General features: G+C 36.2%; 1 protein-coding gene and 1 long non-coding RNA gene across 3 annotated transcripts in view; one reads left to right on the top strand and one right to left on the bottom strand.

Annotated features, from left to right (window-relative positions):
* LOC147377918 (uncharacterized) overlaps positions 1-26,505 on the top strand; it is a 147,085-nt gene that overhangs the window by 27,714 nt on the left and 92,866 nt on the right. The window lies entirely within an intron of this gene.
* On the bottom strand, positions 379-26,505 carry MYL1 (myosin light chain 1). The gene is made up of 7 exons (XM_086341992.1): positions 26,245-26,505; positions 13,111-13,138; positions 7,377-7,520; positions 3,968-4,141; positions 3,436-3,513; positions 1,528-1,570; positions 379-695 (listed from the first exon to the last, which is right to left on the bottom strand). Exons 1-6 carry the CDS (start codon positions 26,368-26,370, stop codon positions 1,542-1,544), a joined length of 579 nt encoding a protein of 192 aa, XP_086198118.1. The 5' UTR covers positions 26,371-26,505; the 3' UTR covers positions 379-695; positions 1,528-1,541.

Genomic DNA, 26,505 nt, shown 5'->3' with positions numbered 1-26,505 from the left:
CCAGGCTCCTCTGTCTGTGGGATTTCCGAGGCAAGAATACTGGAGTGGGTTGCCACTTCCTTCTCCAGGATACCTTCCCAGCCCAGGGATTGAATCCACATCTACTGCTTGCCACGTGGATTCTTTACCACTGCGCCACCTGGGAAGGCCAAATTGCCTGTATAATTTATATTAAACTATCTCTATCTGAATTTCCTCAGTTTTCTATTTTGCTTTCTCAGTAATATATGATTATCATTATTATTTAGTTTGTTATTGCCTATAGATTGTAATTATTCTCCTAAAATTTTATAATTCATCAACATTAAGAAAAGAACTGGGATTTTGAAAAATTAGTTTCTCTAAGCAGGAAGATAAAAGTGCAATGCAACATGAACATTCCAGACTGACCAAAATTATTTATTGGTTTATTATTTTAAGGATGTTCTTTGACCCATGGTATACAATAAAGAGCAGGGCTTGGATCTGAGATTGTCAGTATTTCACCATTCTTGTCTGGATCAGCAGACACTTAGTTTGTGTGGTATGAGTATAATTCAGAGAGAAACATAAAATGTATAAAAATTCAGGGAGTCCTTCAGTTTAGAATAGTACAAATTGTTTTGTTTTTCTAAATGATGGTAAACAGATTTGGACAGTTAGTCATGGGTGTTCTTAAAATAAGGTTCAGCCAGTCTTCATAAACAATGCTTGATCTATAAAGGAAAAGGGAAAAAGAGTTAGATGTTGATTGCATCTTTTCAGAAAGAAAATGGGGAAGGAAATAATGTAAAGTGAAAAAGAAAAAAAAAAGCACAAAATGAACCATCAGTCCCAAGGGATGGCATTTCCTTGCTGCACAAACCTGGTTTCCAAGTGTTGTACTTTGGACTGTGATAATATGCTTTTCTAGAGCAGTAATTATTAAAAACTACTTTAATACAATTTAGAGTTATTCAAAGAACCTAGGATAATGCTTTTATTATTCTTATGTTCCAATTAAATCAAATAATTACTCTCTGGTTTCTTGACTCTCCACTGCATAATTATAGTACAGATAAAGATACGGTCTATTTGTTGTTTAGCTTCTAAGTTATTTCTGACTCCTTTGTGACTTCATGGACTATAACCTGCCTGGCTCCTGTGTCCATGGGGTTTTCCAGGTAAGAATTCTGGAGCATGTTGCCATTTCATTTTCTACAGAATCTTCCTGACTCAGGGATTGAACCCATGTCTCCTGCATTGGCAGATGGGTTCTTTACTGCTGAGCCACCAGGGAAGCCTTGATACGGTCTATAAATGGAGGGAAAAACCTCAAAAGTTTTTGCTTGTACACTTACACAAAAATAATCTATTTTTAAATAACCCATCTCAAGGAGTTATAATAATATAACTCATTAATATTGATATAATATTAATTATATTAATGTGTTCTGGTTAATATGAATAATTATTTATTCCAACTATTAATAACTAATATGAATAACTCTTTACATTAAATACAATGTTGAGAAAGCCTTATATATTAAAGAGGGAACAGATAGATACCTTGAGAGCTCCATTTAGTTAGACATGATGTGCTTGACAAAAGCTGTAGGGATAATACAGTTTAGAGTTAGAAAAGAGTCAAATTTAATAAAAGAACAGTATGTTAAGTTAACTTAATTCTAATTATTCTTATAATTCTTGTAACTCTAGAGTTTATTTATTTAAATTCTGTATAGCCCACTATTCTTAATACTAGATTTATGGCTTTCCCCCGATTTTGTAAATTTAGCTTTTTAAGTGTTACATTCGCATGGTTAAATGTTTTTCTTGAAAGTATCAAAGAGTTTAAAATAAAAAATGTTCTTCACCACTGTCTCCTAGCTATCTAGTTCCTTTTTATAGCTAACTTGGTGGAGTTGTTATGCTTGCTTAGCAAGCATACAGGAGTGGGTAAGCCTTTCCTTTCTTCAGGGGGTCTTCACAACCCAGGGATCGAACCCAGGTCTCCCACATTACAGGCAGATTCTTTATCATCTAAACCACAAGGGAAGCCCCCCCAAATACAAATATATGTTACATATTTTTTTTACACAAATGGTGGCAGTTCTACAAACCCTTTTGCTCTTATTTTTCTCACTGCATAATGTACTGTCTTAGAAATATTACCATAACCATAAATAAGGGTGTCCTTGTTCTTTTTTAGAGCTGTGGGGAATGTCATTGTGTAGATGTACCAAAATCTATTTGATGCATTCTATATTGTTGGACATTGTTCTTTGTTGTCGTTGTTTAGTTGCTAATTGTGTCTGACTCTTTGTGACCCTATGGACAGTTGCCTGCCAGGCTCCTCTGTTCATGGAATTCTCCAGGCAAGAAAACTGGAATGGGTTGCTATTTCCTTCTCCAGGTGACCTTCCCACTTATGGCAGTAACTGAATGTAAAATGTTGTTTATAGAAAAAAGTAAAGTTTAACCAAGATTGTCAGTGTAGATATGCTTAGCTGAGTATTTTCTTTTTCTCCTATCCTTTCCTGTCCTCTTCTCTTCTCTCTTTTTCATTTCTTTTCCCTCCCTTCTTCTCCCCTCTGTGTTTCTTTCCTTACTTTATCCAAGTTGTTAGACTTTATAAGTCCATATTGACATCAAAGCTATCAACATAGTTTATTGAGATGTGGTGAGATTAGTCTTTTTGGGAGGGTGGATAAGTTTTTCAGTTTTATTGCAAATTTATTTCAAATTTACAAGTTATATCATGCAGTTTTATCTTGTATCTTTATTTTGGGTGGTGCATTGCTTTTCAGACCCTCTGGGTGAAGCTTCAGTAAAAAAGTGGCAGGAAATAGATAATTGGATACTATAAGATAAATTTCATTTGAGCAAGAACACTAGATAAGGAGAACTAAATTTTAGCACCAGCCTTGCTATTAATTATGTGACCTTCACTAAGTAGCTAAACATCTTCAGCACTCAGATTCCTCATTTTCATCACTGCTTGCTGTAAAGGATTTTGTGATATCTCCAACTGTAATATTGAAGAATTAATATTAAATCTAATATTAAAATTTATTCTGACACAAATGCTGTCTCACAGAGGTGTTGTGAAGATCTAGTAAGATGGGTGATTCATGTTGATATATGGCAGAAACCAATACAATCTTGTAAAGCAATTTTCCTCCAATTAAAAATTTTAAAAAAATTTTAAAAAGATCTAATAAAAAAGTAAAAACACATTTTAATCTGTATAACGGTGCACAAAAATGTTAAAACCCACTGAAATAAAGTTTATGTATATAGTCAGATCCTTACAAGATATCTTTTTAGGGTTATTGTGTAATTGGTTGATAATAAATAATGTGTGTGTTCAACAAGAGAGTAGAGAAAAATAAGTTGTTTTAAACTCAAAAGGCATCCGGCATCAACCCAATCAGTTCAGAATTGCTGTAACCACCAGAGCACATGAAATTATACCTTCATAGTTGATGCAGCCATTGGAGTCTTCCTGACCTGCCATCAGCGCTTCCACTTCTTCTTCTTTCATCTTTTCACCTGATAAAACAAAATTCTTTGTTCAAGAAGAAAGCCAGAGAATATTCTCAAAATTCCACCATAAGTGATAAGCTTTGGACTCCTGGAGACCTCTTGTAGGATAGACACCAAGACTTTCCTGTTCCTTTGGCAGGAAGTTTGCCAATAAATTGTTTTTGAATAAATGAATTAAATGCACATTATACCTGATCATCCACACTCTATCCTGTAAGAACTGCAATGCCATATGTTACTTATTCATAACCAATAATTCAAGTTATTAAGACCATTTCCCCCAAATAAACTCACTGACATTGAGGCTAATTGAAATGGTCATTAACTTTTGACTATTCCTTTTCATTTTCCCTTTGTAGTCTTTCCCTCTACTTATTTTGGTTATAACATGATTCCCCTGAGTCATGCTCCTTCCTACATACTCTGTCCTATTAAGTCCACTGAAATGAATTTTTCTTACCTAGTGTGGCTAGAACATGACGAAGTTCAGCACCCATGACAGTGCCATTGCCTTCCTTGTCGAAGACACGCAGACCCTCAACAAAGTCTTCATAAGTGCCCTGGTCCTTGTTGTTGGAAATAGCTTGCAACATGGGCAGAAATTGTTCAAACTCAATTTTCTTGGCATTCATCTCTGAAAGAAATCACAATTTGGAGAGTTATCAGCTATCATAAAATGCTGCCACTGAGTTACAAATTAAGCTTGAATGTTCATTCTGGATCATCATAAAGATCTTCATACAGCTTAAATTTCAGTTGGTAAATGGCTGCTGACAGAAAGTTTGTAACAGAGAATAGCAGGACCTCCGGACTCCTAGTGCTTGAGCTTTTATCCTTAATTCACCATTTACAAATACGTGATCATGGGCAAGTTTCTTAACCTCTTTGTGCTTCAACTTTTTAATCTTTCTTTTTTTTTTAATTTTTTTTTTTTTTTTTTACTTTACAATATTGTATTGGTTTTGCCATACATCAACATGCATCCACCATGGGTGTACACGTGTTCCCCATTCTGAACCCCCCTCCCACCTCCCTCCCCATACCATCCCTCTGGGTCATCCCAGTGCACCAGCCCCAAGCTTCCTGTATCCTGCATCAAACCTGGACTGGTGATTCATTTCTTATATGATATTATACATGCCATTCTCCCAAATCATCACCCCTTCCCTCTCCCACAGAGTCCAAAAGACTGTTCTATACATTTGTGTCTCTTTTGCTGTCTCGCATACAGGGTTATTGTTACCATCTTTCTAAATTCCATATATATGCATTAGTATACTGTATTGGTGTTTTTCTTTCTGGCTTACTTCAATCTGTATAATAGGCTCCAGTTTCATCTACCTCATTAGAACTGATTCAAATGTATTCTTTTTAATGGCTGAGTAATACTCCATTGTGTATATGTACCACAGCTTTCTTATCCATTCATCTGCTGAGGGACATCTAGGCTGCTTCCATGTCCTGGCAATTATAAACAGTGCTGTGATGAACAGTGGGGTACACGTGTCTCTTTCAATTCTGGTTTCCTTGTTGTGTATGCCCAGCAGTGGGCTTGCTGGGTCATAAGGCAGTTCTATTTCCAGTTTTTTAAGGAATCTCCACACTGTTCTCCATAGTGGCTGTACTAGTTTGCATTCCCACCAACAGTGTAAGAGGGTTCCCTTTTCTCCACATCCTCTCCAGCATTTACTGCTTGTAGACTTTTGGATCACAGCCATTCTGACTGGCGTGAAATGGTACCTCATTGTGGTTTTGATTTGCATTTCTCTGATAATGAGTGATGTTGAGCATCTTTCCTTATGTTTGTTAGCCATCTGTATGTCTTCTTTGGAGAAATGTCTATTTAGTTCTTTGGCCCATTTTTTGATTGGGTCCTTATTTTTCTGGAATTGAGCTGCACGAGTTGCTTGTTTATTTTTGAGATTAGTTGTTTGTCAGTTGCTTCCTTTGCTATTATTTTCTCCCATTCTGAAGGCTGTCTTTTCACCTTGCTTATAGTTTCCTTTGTTGTGCAGAAGCTTATAATTTTAATTAGATCCCATTTGTTTATTTTTGCTTTTATTTCTGATATTCTGGAAGGTGGGTCATAGAGGATCTGGCTGTGATGTCCGTTGGAGAGTGTTTTGCCTATGTTCTCCTCTAAGATTTTTATAGTTTCTGGTCTTATGTTTAGATCTTTAATCCATTTTGAGTTTATTTTTGTGTATGGTGTTTAGCTTCATTCTTTTACAAGTGGTTGACCAGTTTTCCCAGCACCACTTGTTAAAGAGATTGTCTTTTCTCCTCTGTATATTCTTGCCTCCTTTGTCAAAGATAAGGTGTCCATAGATGCGTGGGTTTATCTCTGGGCTTTCTATTTTGTTCCATTGATCTATATTTCTGTCTTCAATCTTTCAAAAGAGGTACTTTGTAGTGTTTTGTGAACATTAAATGAGGTAATAATGCATTCTATTACCATACCTGGGACAAACTGAATGCTTGATCAGTGTTAGCTACTATTTTATTAGTATTGTCAGTGAATAAATACTATGAATACTAGGGAAGCAATATAGAAATACACTGATAACAAACCTACTGGCATATAAATATAGCAAAACCTAGCTGAACTTTAATATGTATTCCACCATTGTTTGAGCTTTCACAGAGCTTTCAATTTCTTTAAATTTTAATTAAAAAAAAAAGAAGCCTATGAGAAGAATGTGCATGTTAAATACTTTGTGATCTCCTGACTTTGTGGTTTTAGAAGTCTGGAGATGATAAGAATTTCTTTAGTAACCTTCTGACAAGGCAAATGGTATTCATAGCAAAAGTATAAAACAGACTAATCAGATGTACACAAATAGATAAAGTTATGTACCCATAAATCAAAATTCCACTTACCAGTCTTTCCTCATAGTGTAGAAATCTAGTACATTGAGTAATATTGAGAAAATTAAATTTGAATGCTAAATAAATGAACATTTATCTAATAATTCCATTAAAGACAGAAGTTTGATAAGTTAGAAAATGGCATTTAAGAATGAATTTGGCTAACTGAGCTCTCACTTTATCTGATACTCTCAGCTACTTTTTGAATAAGTTATGTGGACATTTTTGTCCAAAGGAACTATAATCTGAGGAAAATTCCGGCAGACTGATTTAGAGGTAGTTTTTTTTTTTCTTAATCAAATATTTTTCTTTTGTAACAAAGGAACATAGTCTTTTCTAGAAAAAAGAGATTGCCTTCCCAGCGTTATTTTCCATACGGTAAAGATAAACTGAGATATCTACTTGAAAAAAACTTCAGTTTTGTCTCTTCTGTTTTGTTCAGAGTGGTATTTTCCAACAGACTATTATACTTTGCCATGAACCATGGGATTAGAAAACATTTCCTTGTTGTTGACTAATGACTAGATTACCCTACCCAGCAATCACCTCTGCAGTTTTTCCACTTACATATTTCACTAGCTTTTGCCTTAGGATTTTCCTTGGGCAACCAAATGCAGGTTTTGGCTTAATACTTTTTTAATTCTTTCTGGAATTTTTATTAAGGTATCAGCTATCTATTCTTAATTAAGATAGCCAAGTTTCTTTTAAGATGGTCACAGAAGCAGGGTATATTTAGATAGCATGATGATGATGATACTAGCATTAGGTATTGTTTCCTTTCATTAACATGAAATTATGCTTATAAATTCTCAAAGGAAGGTTAGTTTATCTCATGGAGGAAAAAACTGAAGCTAGATAGCCAAGAAACACAGTTACCATCAGGAGTAAATTAAATCCTATCCTATGGAACTTGTTTCTCAATAACCCTTTCTTTCTTATACATACACACATTCCCACACATGCACACACACTCCCAGCTTCTTGGAAAAACATGTGGTTACCTTCATTGCTGGGGTTTCCCAGCACCTTCTTGACCTCTGCATTGGTGGGATTTGTGCCCAGAGCCCGAAGGACATCACCAACCTGGCTTAAGGTGATCTTGCATTCACCTGTTCTGTCGAACAGGAGAAACGCCTCCTTGAATTCTGCAAGAAGCAAGAAACATTTGGTTGCTTTTTTTCTGCCTCAAACTTACAAAGGAACCCAAACTTCGTCAAGGATCCAGTTCAAACTCTCCTCTATTTTAAAACTTTTGCCAGTCTCTTAAGTTGCTGTCTTTGAATTTCCCTTTTCTGAGTTCAACGTCAACCCTCTTTTGACATTTCTTTTTGGGACTGTTTTAAAGTTGCTGCTGCTAAGTCACTTCAGTCGTGTCTGACTCTGCGCAACCCCATTGACGGCAGCCCACCAGGCTCCCCCGTCCCTGGGATTCTCCAGGCAAGAACACTGGAGTGGGTTGCCATTTCCTTCCCCAATGCATGAAAGCGAAAAATGAAAGTGAAGTCGCTCAGTCGTGTCTGACTCTTCACCACCCCATGGACTGCAGCCTACCAGGCTCCTCCGTCCATGGGATTTTCCAGGCAAGAGTACTGGAGTGGGTTGCCAGTGCCTTCTCCGTATTTTAAAGCAGCATTTCTAATTTCAAGTCATACGTTCAGTTCAGTTGCTCAGTCATGTCCGACTCTTTGCGACCCCATGAATTGCAGCACGCGACGCCTCCCTGTCTTCCGGAGTTCACCCAGACTCACATCCATCGAGTCAGTGATGCCATCCAGCCATCTCATCCTCTGTCGTCCCCTTTTCCTCCTGCCCCCAATCCCTCCCAGCATCAGAGTCTTTTCCTATGAGTCAACTCTTCGCATGAGGTGGCCAAAGTACTGGAGTTTCAGCTTTAGCATCATTCCTTCCAAAGAAAACCCAGGACTGATATCCTTTAGAATGGGCTGGTTGGATCTCCTTGCAGTCCAATTATTAGATATGGAAATTGAGAATCCTCACCATATTTGTTCATATCTCCTTCATCTGCCTTGGAAACAGGACTGGGTTAAGAAATTCTGATGCCTGGAGAAATCTTAAGAATTCCTCATAAAATCCCTCATATAATTAACAAAGTTAATAAAATTTCAAGAAAACAAACATTAATTTGGGGTTGTGTCACATGAGGTTAACTCAAACTTCTCAAGTTATATAGAAAAACTTCTCTTGAGGTACAAACTTCCTAGACTCTCTTCTTAACTAATTTTCTTCAGGAGTAACTTCATTTTTCAGGAAAATTTTAGAAAGATGACACAAATCTCTAAGTTCTCTGGTGTCCTTTAACCACTTTAATGGGACTTTAATAGGCTCCTAGTGTAACAGAGTCAGAAGGAACCATATTTATTTGAATCTATTGCTATAGTGAGAGAAGGCAATGGCACCCCACTCCAGTACTCCTGCCTGGAAAATCCCATGGGCGGAGAAGGCTGGTAGGCTGCAGTCCATGGGGTTGCTGAGGGTCGGACACGACTGAGCGACTTCACTTTCACTTTTCACTTTCATGCATTGGAGAAGGAAATGGCAACCCACTCCAGTGTTCTTACCTGGAGAATCCCAGGGACGGGGAAGCCTGGTGGGCTGCCGTCTATGGGGTCACACAGAGTCGGACACGACTGAAGTGACTTAGCAGCAGCAGCAGCATTGCTATAGTGATTGCTTTAAACTTTGTATTTTTCAGATATGACATATGATAACATGTTGCTATATTAGTTTTATTATACAGATACATATTTTAATTTAAAATTTTGTGGAGATAATTGTAGATTCACATGCAATTTTATGAAATACAAAGAGATCTCTTAAATATTCTGTCTGGGGGAAATACTATTTCCCCCAATAGTAGCATTTTTCAAAATTATAGTATATGATATATATACACTATATGTATATATGTATGTGATCATAACCAGAATATTCACATAACCAGAATATTCACATTGATAGAGTTCACCTATTTTACTCAGATTTCCCTAGTTTTACTTGTATTCATGGGTGTATGTAAGTACACATTTTAAAAGTGTTGTCTGTTTTTATAATAGGCACGCTGTTGGTTGTGTGCATGTGTGCTCAGTCACTTCAGCCTTGTTCAACTCTTTGTGACCCTATGGACTGGAACCCACCAGGCTCCTCTGTCTGAGGGATTCTCTAAGCAAGAATACTGGAGTGGGTTGCCTTGCCCTCCTCCAGGGAATCTTCCCCACACAGGGATTGAACCCACGTCCCTTATGTCTCCTGCACTAGCAGGCGAGTTTTTTTTTTTTTTTTTTTACCACTAGTGCCGCCTGGGAAGCCCCATTCTATGGCTTATTTGCCCTAAATTTGGTCACTTTCCATGGATAGAATTGGTTTTGCCTTTCAGAATTACATTAACCCCAAATTAAGAAGTGTACACCACAAAGACAGAAAAAGGTACTACTAAGGATTTAGGAGCAAATAAAGACATTTTAACTGAAACTACAAAGCTAAATTAAATCACTTTTTATGGTAAACCTAAAAGTATTGGTGGTGATCTGTTGGAGTTTAATACCAACACTCAAAAACTCATTTGTGAATGAGCTGGTAGAAGTGAAAGCATTCTTTTTAGGCCATTAGTGGCCTCAGATCAAGAGATACTATCTAGGTAGATGACTCAGAAAAATATCTTAACTATCCCTTCATCCTCTAATCCAAGACTACTAGACATTAAATTCACAATCAACTATAGATCATGTTACCACTCTTTGCTGAAACGTCCCCCTCAAATTCTATTCAAATTGACATCACAGATAATTTGCCTTACATAAAAGACATGCTGTAGGTCCCGTGGGGTCATTAGTCAAATATAATTTTTCATCTTTCTAAGGGAATTATGAAACTGAACTGCTCTTATTACTGGCTCCAGGCTTTTAAGCAGATTGCTCAGAGGGTTCCCTATTACCCTGGTCAGATGCTGATATAGAAATAGGGTTTTATGGGCTGTAATGGAATCTCTTTGACATTAACTCTTTTGTTGATTTAAAGGCCAAGAACAGAAAGATATTGCTCTTCTTACTCCAGATTTTTAAAGCTTAGTTATTCCCTGAAGAGTCTAAAACATGGGTTAGCCAATGACTGTCTACAGGCTGGCCACCTCTTTTTGTAAATAAAGTTTGATTGGAATATAGACATGCCCATTCATTTATGTATTGTCTATGGCTGTTTTCATACCTCAGGGACAGAACTGAGTTGTCTCCACAGACTGTAGTGCCAACAAAGGCTTAGATATTTACTATTTAGCCCTCTAGGAAAAATTTGCCAGCCGCTAGTCTAGAACAACACTGTTCCAGGATTTTTTGTGATGATTGAAATGTTCTGTATCCAGGCTTCCCAAAAGGGTAGTAGCAACCAGCTGCCCATGGCTTTTGAGCATTAAAATATGACTAGTGCAAAGCAGAAAGTAGACTTTTAAATGCATTTATTTTTACTTAACTACTGGTTAAATTTTAAAAGCCACATGCGGCTAGTGGCAACTTTTCTGTATGGCACAGGACTTAACACCTTTAGAATGCTATAATTTTCTGGTGTTCTTGTCTTTACTCTGAACTTGTGATACATTCAAATAGAGCAGCTGTGAGAAAAGCTAATCATTGAAGAAGGAAACAAACAAAGTATGCCTTTATTTATTTCTTAAAATGTAAGATTTCCTTTTAATTTAAAAGTCTCTCAAAGGGTTTTTAAGGCCTCTGTTTCTTGGTTCTACCATAGTTTGGCAGTTATAATGACACTGTAAGTTAGATATTTTCGAGGACTGGGATACAGTACCAGATATTGTAGAAGCATCATTAGTTAAAATAGATTAAAAATCAAGCAAACCACAGCAGAATTGCCAACTGTTTTCAAAACTAGTCCTTTTAGTACAATGTCAAATGACCTTGAGCTGAGTCATCAAATCATCTAATTTGTCTACATGAAGGCATTGACCATGAAGTAGATATAAATGAGTCTGTACTATAGCAAATATCCTTTTATTTTCTTTACTTTTTTGAAATATTTTAACTGATGTCCAAATGTGAGGTATTCTTGACACTCAAGAAAAAGCTGAAAAATTTTGACTCCTTTAGGTATGCTGCTGCTAAGTCACTTCAGTTAGTGTCCGACTCTGTGTGACCCCATAGATGGCAGCCCACCAGGCTCCCCCATCCCTGGGATCCTCCAGGCAAGAACACTGGAGTGGGTTGCCATTTCCTTCTCCAATGCATGAAAGTGAAAAGTGAAAGTGAAGTCACTTAGTCGTGTCCGACTCTTTGAGACCCCATGGACTGCAGCCCACCAGGCTCTTCTATCCATGGGATTTTCCAGGCAAGAGTATTGGAGTGGGGTGCCATTGCCTTCTCCGTCCTTTAGGTATAGAATGGAGTATAATTATAATTATATTCTTATGAGTATCTTCACAATTATTTTTATATTATATATCATAAATATATAATATACACATACTTATTTTTATGACCAATACTTGTACAATATTACATAACTAAAATTTTATTATTTTATTCCATTCTTTCTATAGATGTATTTTTGTCTCTATTTAAGTATGTGACTCTTTTCCATTAAACATTTTGTCCTACACTTTCCAGTAAAAAAACAAGATTCATAGGCCATGGGATCTCTTAGATCTAAAGACCTGAAGAAGAAACAATGAAAGTGTTAGTGAAACTATTCAGATTCTTTTGAATCTCTAGAGCTTAAAGTCTTGTAATTAGAAATTGTTTCTATGAAATAAATTCCTAATTAATTCAGCTAGTTTTGATTTTGATGCTATCATTAATTTTTTGGATCTTTGAGTCAGTCTCAACATCCCTCTGGGAGTCTGTCCTGCATCTCTAAAGATGGACTAGAAAATGTCTAAGTTTCCTTCCAGTTTTTTTTTTTTTTTAAATAAATCATTTCCCCCTCTATCTCTGAATGTACTTTTTCCCCTAAATCCACGTCACCCTCTATTTCTCTCAACTTACTGTGGTGCCTATTGAGATCATGTGTATTTGGTAACTGGGCAGTATTAGAATCAATTTTATTTTCTAAAGTGAACAATTTAGACCTGCCAAATTTCTGTTTAGGTATTTGATTAACAAATCAGCCATCCAAGATCTGCATCCTTTTTGGGGGTATATGTGTAGTATTACGGAGAAGGCAATGGCACCCCAGTCCAGTACTCTGCCTGGAAAACCCCATGGAGGGAGGAGCCTGGAAGACTGCAGTCCATGGGGTTGCTGTGGGTCGGACACGACTGAGCGAATTCACTTTCACTTTTCGCTTTCATGCATTGGGGAAGGAAATGGCAACCCACTCCAGTGTTCTTGCCTGGAGAATCCCAGGGATGGGGGAGCCTGGTGGGCTGCTGTCTATGGGGTCGCACAGAGTCAGACATGACTAAAGTGACTTAGCAGCAGCAGTATAGTATTACCTACTGTATCAAATTAGTTCTATTTAGAAATCAGTGAATGCAAGAAATTATTTTGTAGTGTTTAGCTTTTGTTTGCTTAAACCTTTGATTACTGATTATAGATGAAGGGTTCATGCTGAGAGAATTTATATTTAGAGGGATTGAGAGCATTTATATTTAGAGTGACAGCACTAGCGGGGATAATTAGAAAGAGCTAATCTCATCTCAAGGGAGTTGGTTTTCTCACATGCCATCTTTATGAGTGTGCACATATTAACAACTATATCATTTAAACTTACCATCCTGCTGTTGCTTAGAGAACTCGATCTGTTAGAAAGAAATTACCACAAAGAATATTTTAACCAAACAAAAATGTCCTGATTTTTTAAATGTATCCAAGCTCATTCCCTGAGTAATCATCAAAGTAAGCTCAAAAAGTATGCCTACTTTTCAGAGTTCAGGCATAGCTTGGATACTCACAGTTTGAGCCACACAGTAACATGCCTTGGAGATGAGTATTATTTCAGAAACTGAGCAGTGCTCTGCCTACCTCTGAAGCAGAGAAGCTCAATTCACTTACCAGCAATCTGCTCAGCACTGAAGGACTGCAATGGCGAGAGAGAGGAAGAAAGAAAGAAACAACTAGAACTCTTTCAAATGCATTGACAGAAGGGAGTGCTCTCTGCTCTGAGGTTTTTAGGAAGCCATGTAGGTGTCAGAGAATAAGAAGTTTGCCTTAGGATACTTTTGAATCTAGGAAAAATAAAAAGCTATTGCAAAACATAGTTAGGGAATATTTCTCTGTATCTTAACCCATGAGTCAATAATTTAACAAATGTTAAATCAAATTCTTTCTGGAACAATATCATAATCTATGGTATATTTAAGATATGTCTAATATAGATACACTGTATTAAGAACTACAGACACATTGCATTAAAAAGATCACTTTAAGTCGTTCTTCTATTTAACCAGTATGTTTTACCCAATGCATCAAAAGTAGTTTATTTAATTTTAGTTATCAGCATCATTGGATTGTTTTCTTAAGGTGCAATATTTTGCTATAATTGTAGGTTTTCCCCCCCTAAACTTAGATATAATAAACCTTATGAGATATAGAAAGTTGGTGAAGCATAAAGTACTTCTTTTGCAAGTAAGATGTATTTCTGTAGTTGGCATAGTAGCTTGAATTAATCTTGTCTATCCTCAACACACCTGGATAAAAACCAAAAGTAGATTCTACAGACTCACACTGAGTATGTTCTGTCCTCAATTTCATTCCTATCTACTCTCACATCTGCCTATAAATTACAAATAGTTTTCTCGTAGGACCCACCATGATGGAGCTGCTGGGCTGCAGACAGTGGCGAAGCTGTAGAGTGAGTTGAGGGCCGCTCCAGTCCCTGAGTGGGTCCTCCCTTGCTGAGGCTGCCTTTTATTTCTGGAGAAGCTGTGACCTCACAGCTAGCATCAGGTTCCAGAGAGAAGTAGCCACTCCTCTTGGAGGGTTTTTTAACTTTCTTAGGGCAAAGGGAAGGAGAGATCTGTACCCTGAGGTCTATTTTTAGGAAATCAGAACCTAAGAGTGGATGGCCATGATGAGACCAATGCCTATCAGCACTTTTATGGTCTTTACCCCTGAGATAGTCTCTTGGAGTGTCTTCCTTGAAGAAGATTCTTATTTGTTCAGTGGCAGAGGGGCTTAGAATTTCTTGAAAGACTCCTCCTGACCTCTTCACTTAGTGAATTATGGACTTTGCAAGCTTTAAGTCAGCAGTCTGGGTATAAATGGAACTTACTGGATGGGGCTGGTTTGGGGTTTCAAATGGCAACTGCTATAGAAGGAAGAGCCTCTGGAGCTCTGTCCCCTGTGGTAAAGTTCAGAGGACTTGAAAGGGACACACATATTCTATGTGCTTCTTAAGGTCCTACCAAGTGAAAATCTGGTCAGTTTGTGAAACCTCCAACTAAAGACCATTCTTTTGTACATTGTACTCTCAGAAGTATAGAATTCATTTAAGCCAGGGATGGTTTTAATCTCCATTTTTAGTATTCTTCCTTAGTATTCTTACCTTAGGGGTAGGTATTAGATTCCTTCCTTGTTCTCTTTAGGAGAAGGAAATGGCAAACCACTCCAGTATTCTTGCCTGGAAAATTCCATGCACAGAGGAGCCTGGCAGGCCATAGTCCATGGGGTCGCAAAGAGTTGGACTCAACTAAATGACTGAGCGTACACTGTTCCCTTTATGGTGGCTAACTAGTCATATTTTTTGAATTTATGAAATTCTTCTAAGAGGGAAAGCTGATGGGCCATTTTGTATTCTTTTTCCTCTCATTCTATACATATTCTTTTAAATTTTATAAACGTTGCTTACTTTCTTACTAGAACATGCTGTTTCCCTTTCTGTCATGTCAAACACTTTGTGACTCAGTCACCAGACTGAGAACCAAAAGAATCCAAAATAAAGACTGTGAAATGCAAAGTTGTAATTTCAAATTTTAAAGGTGTCCATGGGATTGGTATTAAATTTTCATGGCAGCTTACATGAAAATAGGTAATTTCCTATTTCCTACACTTCCTAGAATGATATTGGGAAAAGATCAGTCTAAATGCCCACTAAAACTCAGACATGTTTGTTAGTTTTCTATATACTTAAAAGCAGCTCAAAGGCATAACAAATGTTAGCGATAAATTCCAATTTAAGTACTATTTTAGCAACTATTTTTAAGAAAATGATCACGAAAAGCATAGTCACCCTCTGCTAGACAGATGTATACTTTGCAACTTTCCCCAAGCCATTTGGAAAGAAATCAACATTTAAATGTATGTCTTTTTTTTTTTTTGTCCAAAGTCTACAAGTAGTGAAGAAAATCTGATAGACTCTGAGTCCCAGAATGAGGATTGAAAGTATAACTTTAGCAGTATTAGAAGCCATATACACATATTTTCATGAATAGATTGACATTTTGAAAGTTGTTGGGAAATAGAAGTTAATAAAAAAATTTAAGTCCTTTGAATCATTAGGGGAAAATGAAAGAAAGGGACCAAGGTGGAAATTTGTCACCTTCGATGACTATAATTTGGAGTCTCAAGACTTTTGATGCACAAATTAAAGCCATTACAGCATACCATCTTTCTTTGTTTTAGTTTTAGGTATTGTGTCATTAAATTTGAATTGCCCTATGATCAGCATTGAGAACTATCATATTCTTTATTAAATCATCAAAGTTACCCTATATAATACTCATCATGCTGCTGCTGCTGCTAAGTTGCTTCAGTCGTGTCCGACTCTGTGCGACCCCAGAGACTGCAGCCCACCCATCCCTGGGGTTCTCCAGGCAAGAACACTGGAGTGGGTTGCCATTGCCTTCTTCAGTGCATGAAAGTGAAAAGTGAAAGTGAAGTTGCTCAGTCGTGTCCGACTCTTAGCGACCCCATGGACTGCAGCCTACCAGGCTCCTCCGTCCATGGGATTTTCCAGGCAGGAGTACTGGAGTGAGGTGCCATTACCCTACATAATGCTCATTTTCTTTTTTTCAGATAGAAAAATGAGTCCTTGAATACATATAAAATACAATGTGTGTAAAATCTGTTGTGTAAACAGGAAAGTCATTTTAATAGCTGTATTTATGTTATAAACAAGTTATTCATAGAAACTTGCATACTATGTAAAAGTTTATTATTTATTAAAATACAGTGGAGGCAGTTATCACACTACTTCACTCTAGTTTTTAATCCATATATTTATCACATAGAGAATGAGAGTTTGATTTTTTTTAATGCTTATTGAGGAAAGAAAACATTTAAAAAAGTTATTGATAATGCTAGAGAAGGCTATAGTCTAGTCTAGTCTAGAGAATAAACTATAGTTTAAAAGTCAAAAGACCTAGACACTGGCCTCATAGAATAAATGGAAGATAATATTTATTCTCTGGTACACTTTTACACTTTGACAAATGGTAAAAACTTTCACTTGTATCTCTTCCTGGGTGTTATAATAATGAAATAATCAACCCTTTGTACAAAGGCATGATATGAATACAAAATGTCAGTTGATTTTGGACTCCATTTGCTATGGTATCATTTTATTTTGAAAGTTAGATTTAAGTCTCTTCTATCTGGAATGTTCTCCTGTCATCTCTGTTTCTTGGAAATTAATTATCCTTCAAAACCCTTGAAAGAACCTTTTCTATTTGTCTAACTCCTTTCTCCCACTTCAGTATGTTTAACCTTCTGATTTTAAACTTCTGGGAAGCACAGGCTGCTACTGGAGATCAGTTCCCTTGGTCCATGATGTGAACCTGAGTGTGAGCCGACCTCTCCCTCCTGGAGAGCTGCCTCTGCCTTATTCTTAGATCATGTCCCCCATGATCCTATACAATACCTTGTCTACGTTAGATACTCAACAGAATTTTCGTTAAATTAAAATCTTTAGAACAGGGATTTCCCAGGTGGCGCTAGTGGTAAAGAATCTGCCTGCCAATGCAGGAGACCTAGGTTCGATTCCTGGGTCAGGAAGATACCCTGGAGAAGGAAACAGCATCCCACTCCAGTATTCTTGCCTGGAGAATCCCATAGACAGAGGAGACTGGCAGGCTACAGTCCATGGGGTCACAAAGAGTCAGACACGACTGAAGCGACTTAGCACATAGCACAGCACAGAACAGGTGTACTGTGAGTTCCTCCTTCAAACATGTTTCCTCCTCTATATTATCTTCCTGGAGGGGAGAGACCTTGTCAGTTCCTTTAAAGAACTTATATTCTAGAGGAAGGGGCACTGGTGCACTCATTCTCCTTTGGTACTGCATCTCCAGCACCTAGAACTGCCAGGCACATAGTTAGTAGGCATGCTTATTTAAAATTATTGATATTATGTGCATGCGTGCACGCTAAATCACTTCAATTGTGTTTGACTCTGCGACCCTATGGACTGTAAACTGGCCAGGCTCCTCTGTCCATGGATTCTCCAGGCAAGAATATTGGAGTGGGTTGCCATGCCCTTCTCCAGGGGATCTTCCTGACCCACGGGATGAACCCGCATCTCCTGCGTATCCTGCACTGCAGGCAGATTCTTTCCTGCTGAGCCAAAGGAAAGCCCTTATTGATGTATATGCCTTTATCTTTCCATAACATTTCTTTAGATTTTATATAAATGTTATGATCAGGACTTCTAATTGACCATCTCCTATTTTTTTAAAGCGTTTTTTTTTTTTTTTTCATTTTAGTCTACATACTAAAATGACTTGGTAAAAGTAACTACATTCCACATTTTTATGATTCATGTAGTAAACAGTATTGGATTTAGATATGTAGTAGACAAGATACTGGTCCTAAAAAAGATTTTTATTGCAATGTTTTCAGATTGTTTCTCACTTTGAGAAATATTTTTCTAATAGTAATCATGAGGTTTGGTTAACTGATTAAAGACAAGACAAAGCTGCTGGTATATAGAAAGAGTTGATTTATAGGAAAAATATTAATATGCATTTACTCAAACAGGCTGTCAGACTGATGTATGTTAATCTTTAGTATAATATGAAGAGCTGTAATTAAAGATGATCTGGGAGATATGTGATGTTGAGTGCTGAGGGCTAATGCCCTAAGAAGGAAGATAGACTGTAGTTTTTAAAGAGCTTAATCATCACTGCTAGATACAAAGGAGAATGACTGGTGAGGTTAAGTAAAGTCCTTACTCTAACCGCTTTTCAATCTAGAAAACATTGTTGCATGTTCGTTGATTTAATGCCTGGCAGGGAGAACAAAGACCTGGATGTAAGCAAACCCTAACAAAAACTTAATTATTTTTACTCCAACCTTAGAGTTATGAGGAATTATTGTAAAAGGCAGGCAGAAGTACCATTTTGGAACTCTGAGAGTTTCGTGCTTCAGAACAGTTCACTTAATTTATTTTATTGCACTTTTTATTTCAACAAAGGATATATTTAGCCTGGTGACTCTCATATGGTGTAAAAAGGAGAAATTAAGAGCAATGAGAATACAGTACCAGCCTGAGTTGTCTAATGTAAGAAAGAAGAGATGGCTATATTGGATAAATTGATCCAAACAGAAGAAGAAATGAGTAATTCTGTGCTTAGAATGCCTAAACTAGTCACCTGAATTCACTCATATTAGATCAAAGGCTGGATTATTAAAACAATACATTTTAGACCTACAGGAATTAACAGAGAAGTTTAAATGAATTTTAATAAAAATTTTAAAATGTGACCTAAGTCTGTACTTCTTTGGATTTCTCATCAGCTTTCCCATTGTTAATAGTTGAGAAACAAATCTAAGATTTCTTGAGTTGCTTCTGTTCTACTTTGTGCATTTGTGTGTAATTTAATTAAAAATCCAAATTGTGTTTATCTTCTTTCCTTCCTCTTTTTATTTTTAAAATAAGGGCATTAGAATAAAAGTCTTTGTGTATGTATTTTAAGGAATTATAACTATCTTCTTTTTCCTACTTTTCTGGAGTAGAACTTCCTTTTGTAACAACAAGGATATGTGAATATTGATATTATTATTTTGGTGATTTCAGGTCTTTCGATAGGGAAGAAAAAGTCCTAGATGGGGCTTGAGGTATTCAAAATTTTGTTCTGGTGCTTCTGTAATGAATCATGTCTTTTGATTAAATAACTTCTCTTATCTAGGTTATCAGTTCAGTTCAGTTACTCAGTGGTGTCCGCTCTTTGCTACCCCATGGACTGCGGCACGCCAGGCTTCCCTGTCCATCATTAACTCCTGCAGCCTACTCAAACTCTTGTCCATCGTGTTTCATCCTCTGTCATCCCCTTATCCCGCCTTCAATCTTTCCTAGCATCAGGGTCTTTTCCAATGAGTTGATTCTTCGCATCAGGTGGCCAAAGTATTGGGGATTCAGCTTCAACATCAGTCCTTCCAATAAATATTCAGAACTGATTTCCTTTAGGATTGACTGGTTGGATCTCCTTGCAGTCCAAGGGACTCTCAAGAGTCTTCTCCAACACCACAGTTCAAAAGCATCAATTCTTCTGTGCTCAGCTTTCTTTATAGTCCAACTCTCACATCCATACGTGACTACTGGAAAAACCATAGCTTTGACTAGAAGGACCTTTGTTGGTAAAGTAATGTCTCTGAGTTATAGCTTCCTCAAATAAGAGATATTATTCTTTATGGTTTCTAGGATTGCTTGTGGTTCTATAATGTTTTGAGTTTTTAATCCTTTTCTCAGTAGTATCTACAGCAAGTCGCTTTTTTTCCATGGAAAAAAGTTGCCTAAAAATTTGATATATTACTTTGAAACAGTTTAGATAAAGAGGAGTTGAGCAAAACAAAATTTTGTAACACTGTTCTAATGAGTGTTTTATATCTTACTTATATCAGAAGGTGGCATATCATTGGGTACCTAACTAGGTACAAAGAACCTCACTTGCCACAGTGAAAGGAAGAAAGTCAAGTTGAATAAGATGTAGTTTTATCTTAAGGAAAAAATTTTCTGCTCTGGCTTCAGTCCACTATTATTGATTTATGATCAAGATGACAAGAGTTTATTATTTATATCATTGACATTTTCACCAGCATAATTGAAGCCATTACTACTTGTATAGTGCAATTTTTGTCTTCCAGATTCTGATTTGGGAGGAGAAAGAAACTGTAGAACTTGATATAGGAACAAATTATAGAAGATCTCCTTTTCATACAAAAAGTATTCTAGTATGAAGAGAAGAAGAAAAAAATGTGGTATCAGCAGACTAAATATAATCCTTGCCACAATTTCCATGAGTCAGATGGTGTTTAATGCTGGGTAATTATGGAAAGGCTTCTGAAGACAACTTGCCAGGGGGTTCATTCGCAGCACTAAAATGTCGAGAGGCTAAATTTGGCTCTGTCACTTTGTGGTCTCCTTGTCTTACAAAAATTTCATTATCTTTATTAAAAGTGCTATTCACTAATTATTGGTAAACATTCCTATTCCCTTCCAAACCGCCTTTACTTTGCAAAGACATTATCTAGTTAAATATTATTTAAAATATAATTTTAGACAAAGTTACAGAATGCCCTTTCATATTTTCTCACTCCACTCCACCTGTTCTCTTCTTTTACAGGGTAGACATTTCAAAGTGGAAACTTGATACTAATACTTAGTGATAGTCTCAAATAATTTTTGATTTACTTCTGAAGTTATAATCATGCCACAAATGGATGAATATTGCAACTGGTTGACATTCTAGTTGTATTAAAAGGCCAGGGTAAAATAAGACAGATTCTTAAAATTATATGAAGAAAAATTAGTAACAACTTACATCTTCACATATTCCTTCTAATTAGAAATTGACTATATGTCTCCTTTCCCTCTTTCTTTTCCTCAGACTAGTTACGATTTAATCATTATACATGTGGCATTATGTTTCTTTATATCACCCAAAAGAATATTTGGTTGAGATTTGCAGTTATTTGTAAACAAAATATAAACCCATACTATTCTTAGACTATTAGTCTGATGGCAAAATTTGCAGGTCAGTTTTGATATAAGGGCATGTTTAATTAAACAAAAGCAAAATTATTTTAAAATTCAATAAGCTTCACTACTTTTAACAACATTTAAATATATTTTGGTATAATTTTTTCCAGCTTTATTGAAATATGATTGACATATAATATTGTATAAGTTTAACATGTACAACATGATTTAACACGTGATGATTTTGATGATTACCACAATAAGTTTAGTTGGTTAATATAACCATCATATTACTTAGTTATCTTTTTTGTGGTGAAAACCACATAATTTGCTCTTTTAGCAATTTTCAAGTACACTACATGGTACTGTTAACTATAGTCATTATATTGTATTTTAGATCCTTAGAACTCAGTAATCTTTTAACTGCACATTTGTACCCTCTGATAATGTTCACTCTTTTCTCCCATCCCCACCCCACCCTGGCAATTACCAGTCTGCTCTCATAACAGCATTTTTGATATCCATGTTCTATTTACAACTTTTTACAGGAAGCTGGACCAAAGTGACTAGGGTGTCTTTCTGGGATCCTAATATCTCACCTTCCACCTGTAAATGAGAACACCCAACCTGTCAGCAACAGGTGCTAAGATAAGGGAAAGCTGAGGAAAATAGAACAGTAATGAATTGCCAAGATGAAAGGTCTCGATGAACTAGCTCTGATGGGTGCCTGTAACCCTCTCCCCTGGTTGTAGAGGGCTATGCAGGGCAACATGAGAGTCACTCTTACATTGATCACTCTTACCCTCATCCTTAAGAGCAAAAAGTCTTCTTTTCACATTCTTAGAAATAGCAACTTACCCTTTATAACAGAAGGTAGTTTAGGAAATGTTTAATACAGTTGACTCTGGATTTACCCTGGTAGGTGATATCCTAGATCTATCACACACTTGTTATTTGAACATGGGCTTGACATTGAACCTCATTTAGGCTTGATTTCTTGCAAAATGTAGCTAAAAACAACCTGAGTGTAATGTTTTTACTATTAAATATTATAATTAGACACAGAATAAATTCATAACAAATATTGATTATTAAAATAGCTTTATAATATTCAAACCTTTTTATAAGCTCATTTATTTTTCCAACAATTCTTCTAAGTGGGACTGGGTTTGTATTAGCTTTGTTAGTGAAAGTCGCTCAGTCATGTCCAACTCTTTGCAACCCCATGGACTATACATTCGCATGGACTATACAGTTCATGGAATTCTCCAGACCAGAATATTGGAGTGGGTAACCTTTCCCTTCTCCAGGGGATCTTCCCAACCCAGGGATTTAACCCAGGGCTCCCGCATTGCAGGTCGATTCTTTACCAGCTGAGCCACAAGGGAAGTCCTATCTTTGTTAGGGATGAGAAAAAATAACTTATAGATTAACACCAGCAATCCTATACCTGGACTAGAACAAGTCAGATGTTGCAATGAATACATAATATTTGCCTCCACTGAATACTCATCAGTAAAGAGATACATTTATTGGGAATGCTATATTTCCACCTTATCCATTAAATTGCAAGTTTAAGGCTTCCCAACACATGGTCAATTGTTGCTGTGAAACTTGTTATTGACGAGTTTCTGTCAATGCATTCTGTACCTTTACAACTTTTTTTAAATGTTTCCCGCAGTATATTGTCAGGGCTCACCTGACTGAGTGATGACTACAGCAAGAATTAAAATTTAAGCAGCACAATGATAGACATATTCAAAATCTCATCACTTCAGAGCAATCCCAACGTACCAGCTAAGGCATGCATCATGCAAAAAATTTGCTTAAAGTGAAGATCTTTTAAAATCTAAGCAAATGATCATCTCATTGCTTATCTACTTCTGTTATTTCATTTGGTTGTCGTTTTGGGCAACAGGTGTTAAATCTTGTTTGTATTTGCAGCTAAACTCATGATGGGTTTTACTTCCTACATTTGCAATTCTCTCAGGCAATGTTCTAAAGTATCACTTTCTGAAAGCAAAGAGTGCTTAGAACCACCCAGGACAATAGCTTTAGTGCTCAGATATCAGCATAGCTGATGTTTGAAAAGGATACTCATAGAAAATCCATGGGGCAAGGGCATATCAGGTAAGCCATCCCTCAGAAAATGTCAAAGGTTTAATGTCAGAACAACCAAAGAAATGTCCTAAACAAATAACCAATAAAGCTGGAAATCAGGTTGGAAAACCCATTTAAGAAATTGATAAAACCAATTCATATTGTTCATAGTTTATGGAGAGTCAAATATATGGCTAGTAACATAACTGAGATAGTATTGAGGGATTAAAAATTATGATTGCTATGATTATACTACACAAAGATAGTTCCACTTAAACTTCAGCCCTACTCAAAGTATAAAGAACAGCTAGATTTCTAATCTTATATGATTTATGAAAGACAGTGTAAAATCCAATTAAGTTTTTTTTCCTTTATCGAGTTTTCAGAAAGTTAATGAACGCTTATAATAGCTCTATTAATTTCTTTAAAGTCCATTTTCTCTGCTTGAAAAAAGTTTATAACTTATATGAGGTAATATATCTAGAAATATCATGGAGTGATTAAAAACACCATAATATGAAATGTTTTAATGCACATCTTAATTAGCCTTCTTACCTATTGGGATGAAATTAGATTTTATAAATTTCTCAAGTTGCATCACATTCTTTGGCTATGTTATCATATGTATAAATATGTTCTGATTTCATATTGTTGAATACATATCATTAAAGCCATTTAAATTCTTTTACAAAAATATATTTCAATTCTGTTTTTTTCTTTTTCTCTTTCTATTAAGAATGAGCTCTCTGAATGAAAGATAATGTTCCTTCTAGATTCATTTAACGTCCCTTTTTGGTTTGTGTTCCTTATTAAAATCCATCACCTCTTTCATTCTACAATGAAATAGTGAAGATGGAGTATATCCTATCCTTACAGAGACTCTCTCGGAGAAATTACTTTTTTTTTTTTTTTTTTTGTGCTAGCTCACAGTAGCATTATTTCAAGATACAGATGAAAGGATACACCAGTTTTCAAGATACAGAAAAGCATCACTTCTCTGCTACAAAGAAGCAATCAGTTTAATTTTTGGATTTGAAAAATGATTCCATATTTGTCTTTTCTTGGAGACTTTTACCTGCCAAACTAAAATTTTATTTACTTACTTATTCTTACACAGTTCCTTGGGGAAGAAAATTAATGCCTGTTTTCATTAGTGGGATACTTCATTTTCTCCTTAAGAAGGCACATTTTTTCCTTTCCAAATGCTTGTAGTCCCAGATACAAAAGGGTGATATTGTCTTATAAATCATGATAAATATAAAGAGGAATTGCTTTGACAGTGATTCATATCTTTAGTGTTAATATAAAATGGAGAGTCAAAGAATAGAGGCAGTTGAAATTATTGTAGTGTCTGTAATCTTGCTTATTGTACAATGTAGTCAGTGTGTATGTATAAGATACATTAACCAGTATTGCTAGAGATGAAAAATTTGATTTTCTCCTAATGAACTGTATGCATACAGTCCTCAAGATAGAAAAACATTTATTGGAAGACATAACATTCATTTCTTCTCCTAAGTGGATATTCATTAAGAATAGTTCCTAACCAATATTAGATTCTATGATGAACTTTTTTCAAATATGACTTCAGTGACTTACAAACTCAGAATAAAATATCTATGATGATCTACTTCTACTTTGAGATATAAAATTCCATATTTAACTGGACTACTATAAAAATTTTAAATATATTTACTTAATGTTATCACATACATCTAAGGGTAATCTAATTCAATATTTTTGTCAAAATATTTTAAGTATCTACAATTATACTAAAATAGTTAATGAATTATTTATTTATAGGTTAGCTTGATTGTTGCAAGTAAACAACATATTAAATACTAACAAGGATTAAGTTAGCAAAATTCAGATTTATTAAGCAAAGAACTGTTGGCTTCAGTGAAATGATCACCTCCTAGGCACTTTCAGCTACTAGTTTTCCATATAAGGCAGGGTTCCCTTGATGAAGATTTTCAAACTGTCATTTGGACCAATCAGAGCCCAGGGAATGAAGAGACAGTGCACATTTGATAGGTCATATCACTGAGAAGTAACAGGCACATCCATAGCATCATTTTTCCAAAAGCAGATAACCTTTCAGCAGTCGAGACCTTTGATCACAGCAAAATGTTGACACAAAAATCAATCACATTCTCCTTAGTTCAAGATCAGTATGCAAGGAAGAGCTCAAAGACATAAGCTCAAAGCCATATAACTAACAAGTTTTACAATATTGGTGGTGGGAGGGTTAGTTTCATTTAGAAGCAACTCACATTCTGAATTAAATGCTGTATATAAATAAGCAAGATGACAGTTATAGTCACTGAAACACTTGAGTGCATAGTTGTCTGCACTGAGATCTCATTTAGTGTTGTATCAAATTTTATTAAGCAAAGCTGAAGGGGGAATTAACTTGAGTTGCAAAAATCTCTTTTTCAGATGAAATAAAGCAGCTGTCAAATACATCTAGGACAACTGGGTCATCAGCTGTTTTTAAATTTTTGGAAACAAGTAGGGACTATAACTCTCTTTTTAATGTAGCTTTAAGGAAGAGTTCCAGTTTCCAGAGATTTTATTAAAAAAAAAAGAAATCATTGGTTTCAATGTTTGTAAAACATAGACTTTGACAATTGAGGGAAAAAAAGAAACAGAAAACAAAGACTACAGCAAATACAGGTTTCAAGTATAATATACTCGTAATAATTTTACTGAAATTATATGCTGCAGTTTTGTTTTAAATTTTTTAAAATCAGGATTCTCCTCTATCCAGATCTATCTGTTTGCTTAGTAATTCCATTCCTCTCAATGAAAAACATGCCCCCTCTGCAAGTCCCTAGTGTTCCCACCGTTAAGAGATGTTTCAGTGACCAAACAATTCACCCTTTTTGTTACCTTGATGGCAGAGAGGTCAATCTTTTCTTCTTTGGGTGGGGCAGGTGCAGGTGCTGGGGCAGGGGCCGGGGCCGGGGCAGGGGCAGCGGCAGCAGCAGGTTTCTTTATGTCCTTCTTTGGTGCCATTTTGTTTAAAAGGATGGGTTAAAAAAAAATGAGAGAGAAGGAGCACCTCCAAAAGAACCTGTCAAAGTGATTCTTGGAAGAGGAGTGGTGGCTCGGTTGATCCACAGCCCAGTGTCTTGCAGGTGGACCCAGAGT

Source organism: Bos grunniens, chromosome 2 (assembly GCF_055505025.1).
Source record: "Bos grunniens cultivar Pamir isolate PY7600 chromosome 2, Bosgru_T2T1.0, whole genome shotgun sequence".
Lineage (NCBI taxonomy): Eukaryota > Metazoa > Chordata > Mammalia > Artiodactyla > Bovidae > Bos > Bos grunniens.
Note: the sequence above shows the minus strand (reverse complement) of the source record. Positions and strands in the feature narration are given on the sequence as shown.

Bases quoted from the DNA above. Each gene is read 5' to 3' on its own strand.
- MYL1 (XM_086341992.1), bottom strand. From the start codon at position 26,370: ATGGCACCAAAGAAGGACATAAAGAAACCTGCTGCTGCCGCTGCCCCT. The intron at 4,142-7,376 runs GTAACCACATGT...GATTTCTTTCAG, and splicing joins GGGAAACCCCAGCAATGAAG to AGATGAATGCCAAGAAAATT. The intron at 3,514-3,967 runs GTAAGAAAAATT...TTGTTTTATCAG, and splicing joins TCATGTTCTAGCCACACTAG to GTGAAAAGATGAAAGAAGAA.